Source organism: Salvia splendens, chromosome 16 (assembly GCF_004379255.2).
Source record: "Salvia splendens isolate huo1 chromosome 16, SspV2, whole genome shotgun sequence".
In the NCBI taxonomy this organism is placed as follows: domain Eukaryota; kingdom Viridiplantae; phylum Streptophyta; class Magnoliopsida; order Lamiales; family Lamiaceae; genus Salvia; species Salvia splendens.
Genome location: NC_056047.1, coordinates 21,961,919 through 21,967,341, shown reverse-complemented (window position 1 = coordinate 21,967,341; position 5,423 = coordinate 21,961,919). Strand labels below are relative to the sequence as shown.

Genomic DNA, 5,423 nt, shown 5'->3' with positions numbered 1-5,423 from the left:
TGGGAATGAAGGTGATTGCTGAAAGTGTTCTCATTGATACAAGACATAGATGGTGCATGTGGCACATCATGTTTAAGGTTGTTGAAAAATTGCCCAAGAATCAGCTCCACAACGAGGTTGGTAATCATGATGCAAGGAATTGCAAAAAGATTCAGGCGAAGCAGAAAAAAAAAGTAGTTCAAGGTCCCTTATGTCTTTGTGTCTTGATGTAATGACTCAGTGTTTGAATTTCTTTATATATATGAACCCTTTTTCATTTTAGATGAATATGATTGAAGCAAAGATGAAGTTTTTTGGCTATGTTTTTATGGTTTGAGGATGAACTTATCTAACGTCGCAATGAATATTTTGTCAGACAGAATGATCTCTTTATGTTATTTTGTTTATTGATGTTTTATTTGTCTCATATAATGTTTTGTTCATCTAGTAGTAAATTTAATTCCTCGGATAACCATCTTTCTACACCCCTCAGTAGAACAATTCCATAATGTAAACTTATTGATTCATTATGTGTTGTAGACGTTTCATCATGTAATCACATTACTTTATCTTATAATAATCTAAGAACGACACTCGACCAACATATCCATATTTTGATTAATTTTAGCTAATAATAAAAGAAGTATTTAGCCTATTCGGTTTATGGTTTACGTGTATGAACTTATCTACAAGTTCGATGAATAGTTTTTCATCCAATATGATCTTTTATTGCTATTTTGTTTAATGTGGTTCTTGTTTTTGTTTATTTTCTTCAGTTATTCCATTTAGTTTAATGTGTTCTGATCTGTACAATATACCATTTTTAGTAAATCATTGTTCTGAACAGTTTTATTTATCTGATGAAGTTTATTTGTGTTTTTGCTGAACCAAAGTAGATTATTTAAGACTAAATGAAAGAATCTTCAATAATGGTGTAATATCTGTTCACAAATCATGCAGATAATTAAAATCCGTGGAAAAAATAGTGCCAATTTCATATTTACGGTTGTATCTCTACCACAAAACACTAACAAACTATGACATCACTTCTTTATGTTATCTGCTATCATTTTTTCAACATCAATGTGATTGCTTTTGCTTGCCTCTACTTAGTATCCTGTTGTGATGAGCTTGTTGTGGATGCATTCGTGACTGATTATTGCATTCATCAAAGCTGAACAATATTTGGCCCTCAAGCTCTGCAGTACTCCTTCGCTTATTTTTTTAGCCCACAATTCTAATATTCAACACGCTCGCCTTTGTACACCACAATCTTCAGCATTAGTTGTTGTCCTCCATGGCTTTGCCATTCTCTCTATTCTGGCAGAGGATATTGTTTTGCATTATTGTACAAGGCCGATCTGTGTCAAATAGTGACAGAAAAACATTCTCTGCAGACACAGCAACACAGTTCAGAGATTTATGATTTCTTGATGTACGAAGAAAGTTCTATAACAAGTCTAGAACACTAACTAGTCTCTGGAATGTCACCATAACTTTTTGTAAGATAGTTATTAAACTTCTCGTGTATCAGTTCCAAATTCTTCTTTGTCACTATCAGCAACACTAATATCCTTTTGAAATGAGGTTGTTGTTTTCTCTATGTACAACAAGTTCAAAATAATCAACACGGGACATAACAAATCTATGCAATACATCAAATAACCAAAATAAGAGAACAAAACAACCGTATATCGAATAATCAGTCCACATCATCAAATGATCATTCCACATCTAGTAACATACATCACCAAACATCAAGTTATATGACACATAGATCATAACAAAAAATACTTCAACATATGTTAACCAGAATACATAATATAAATACATAATACTTCAGCTAATGTTAACAAGACTTCATCTTATAATTGTATACATTCAGATCACATCTTTAAAATCTTCACCCAACACAACAATTTTGGACAGACTTCAGCCGATTATGAAGATACTTCATCTTATAAGTTGATAAGTTCATTTACAGCAGTCTAACATACTTCATACAACAAATTCACCCGAGTTTGAATGAAAAACAAGAACTTTAATCAACTAAATAAAACTGAAAACTGTGAACTAAATATAAATACATAATTCTTCATCTAATGTTGACAAGACTTCATCTTATAATCATATACATTCATATCACATCTTTAAAACCTTCACCCAACGCAACAATTTTGGACATACTTCAGCCGATTCTGAACATACTTCATCTTATAAGTTGATAAGTTCATTAACATCAGTCCAACATACTTCATCCAACAAATTCATCCAAGTTTGAATTAAAAACAAGAACTTTAATCAATTAAAAATTGAAAACTGTGAACAAAATATATATTCCAGAATTGGGGTTAGCTCACCCGAAATGTTTGGTTCAATCCGGTGTGGGCTAGACCTGGGTTTGGTTTTTGGAGGGCGTGGCAGTTTAGTTTTTCCAATTGAATGTCTATGGTACTAATTATAAGAAAAACGATAATCAGAATCTGAAATAAATTACCATATACACTGAACTAATTTGAAGTTCTGGAACGCGATTTGCAAAGCATAGAATCTGAACTAAATTAAGAAAAGAACTAAACTCACCGGGACCGGATGAAGTTCTGGAACACAACGACCGCTCATCTGCAACCAAAATGTTAGAGATTAGTTCGAATGGATTTGGTAGACTGTAACTATTTTTGAAGACAATGAATACCGTTCAATTTGCTCCGCCTCGTGTCCACCATGGTGAGAATCCATAGAAGACTAGGGTTGAGAAAAGGCAGAGGGCTAGGGTTGAGAAATGGTACTGAAACGGCGAAGAAGAGAGTGGGGGAAAGCTGAAACGTCGAGCGGGAAGTGGAATGGGAGAGAGTTTTACCCTAATTCATAATACCGTGATTTATGCCTGCATCATTTTTACCATGTTTGACTACATTAAGAAATGACTATACTATCCTTGGCTGAATTAATTCAGTAACGGGATGAATAATTAATATAGATACAGTAAGTTTAATCTCATCCACCAAAATTTTAATCCAATGGATATTATTTAGTATCTAGTTCTACACTAAGGAGGTGTTGTGTATATAAGGGGACCATATATATATATATATATAGAGAGAGAGAGAAAGAGAGAGAGAGAGGTGATTAAATACAAACTCTCTATAATACAAACTATACAAACTGATGTCAACGGAGTGTACAAATTCTGTCAACGGGGGCTGATGTCAACAGGGTGTACAAATTATGTCAACGGGGGTGTACAAATTCTGATTGTTCGATGTCAACGGAGTGTACAGATTTGTAGGAAATGTTGTATTAGAAAAATCTCTTATATTAACCGTTAATTAATTGTATTAAGTGAGTTGGATTAAAGTTTGTGTAGTTTGTATTATAGAGGGTTTGTAGTTTGTCACATCCCTATATATATATATATATATCTAAATTATACAAATACATCTAGCCAGCTTCAAATTAGAAACACAAAATCACTAGTCGATCAATTAAAAGTGTTAGCAATTCAAATTTAACAATCAATCTAGTTACAAAAAGTAGAATTAATGGGAGATGATGAAATGCAAATGGCTCTGAAATATGAAAAGGGGAATAGTGGAAATAAAGGTATTAATTTTAGAGCCATCCGCATTTAATGTATGGGCAAGAAATGTGTGAGTAAAATAAAAGTTGCAAAGTTAACAAAAATTTCTTCCATGAAATGCTAAAAGCACACAGAATTCGAAATTCTACCAACAACACAGGCAATGAATGCTGTGCAGAAGGCTTCAGGTTTTTCTGCACAATGAAAACAAAAAGGTGGTTTGGGGAAATTGAATTCTGAAAACTAACACAAGATGGCTCTAACTCATATAGAATTTCACAAAACCAAAATTGCCATAAATAAGAGAAAAAAAAAATCAAGAAATGTCAATCCCTTCAATCAGATAATATACACACAGACAAACACTGGTTCGGGCTCAGCGTCCTATATCGGTTGTGAGAACAACTGACGTATATCGGTTGTAAAAACAACTGACGTGGAGTATATAGAACAAATGGTTTTTCTCTCTTAACAACCTACTCTTTTAGATTGAGTTTCGTGTTTAGTCTGTATCATACACACGCAAACTCTCATACATTTGCATATAAAATTAACCACCCAAAACCGTACATAGTACAACAAGCATCAAGTGAAAACCCTAGTTGACATTTAGATTAGTAAAGAAAGACATAATTCCCTAAAATATGAGCTAACTCATTGTCTTGAAGTGCATGCACCCTAAAATTAAGTTACAAAATCATACTATAAATAGCAAAGATAAACACATGATGATGTTACCAGACATAATATACCGAGAATTCGCTTTAAAAAAACATCCTCTTAAACTCGGTTTTAGCCCGGGCCGGGCTGGGCCGACTAGGTTTTCTTACCAAGAGTGTGCTTGTTGTTATGCATCCACACCTTAAGCACGTGCCTCTTGATGCCGGCCTCGCTGCAGAATTGCTGCACCAATTCCTCATCCTGCTTTTGGATTTTCCAATCCAACCGCTCCGCCAAGCTCAGCATCCTCTCCTTCTGCTCCGCCGTGAATTTCGTCCGGAAACGCTTCCTCCCGCCGCTCCCGGGCCCCGAGAAGTAGCCCTCCAGCTCCTCCCTCGAGCTCTGGGGCAGCGCCAGCGCAATCGGTGCCGCCCTGTGCGGCGGCCCGTACCCACCCGGCCCAGTTCTGTACCCAAAGTGGCTGAGCGGGTGCTGATGGGCCGCCGCCAGAAGCAGCGGCTGCTGGTTCCCATACCCAAAACCAGAACCAGCAGCAGCTGCTTCAGTCTCCCTGCGGTGGAAGTTGCGGTGGCAGCCGCAGGCGGCGCACTTGAGGGACTCGAGTGTGCCATCGTCCCCCGCAGGAAGGAACTCGCCGCAGCCGTCGACGGCGTTGGCGCATAGGGCCACGGCGTGGTTCTTGAGGCACTCCTTGTAGCGGGGCTTGCGGAGAGGAGGAGGCGGCGCCGCGGCGGCGGAGTGGACGGGGCTGGGGATCTTGGGAAGGAGGGAGTCATTGTTGTAGGCAACCTCACCTTCTTGCTCCTCTTCTTGATCTTCATAGTCCATAATTTTGAGCTTAAATTCGGCGAATTAATTAATATGATATCAGCTATATATAGTAATGCTATTTTTTGCTTGAATTCGGCATTACTTAGCCCTAGGACATCACTAACTGGCCACCTGTAACTTGTGTTTTTTTTTTGGCTACAAATTATTTTGAGTTTAGAGAGGTGAGGTGGATAAGATAATGTGATGTACTATAAGATAGTGGACTAAATTATCGGAAAAATGCACTCTCATATTTTTTTTTGGGTTTAAACTTAACTTCGATTACTCTCTTCGTCCATGTGTACTAGAGACGTTTCTTTTCGACACTTAATTTAAGAAATTGTGTTAAAAGTGAATTCAGTGAAGGGAGAAT

The 5,423-nt window shown here is 37.0% G+C and overlaps 1 protein-coding gene across 1 annotated transcript; it reads right to left on the bottom strand.

The window, feature by feature from the left end:
* Positions 1 to 4,130: 4,130 nt before the first annotated feature.
* On the bottom strand, positions 4,131 to 5,222 carry LOC121771062 (zinc-finger homeodomain protein 2-like). Its single transcript, XM_042167855.1, has one exon. The coding sequence runs from the start codon at positions 5,066 to 5,068 to the stop codon at positions 4,376 to 4,378; it is 693 nt and encodes a 230-aa protein (XP_042023789.1). The 5' UTR covers positions 5,069 to 5,222; the 3' UTR covers positions 4,131 to 4,375.
* Between the last annotated feature and the right edge of the window lie 201 nt (positions 5,223 to 5,423).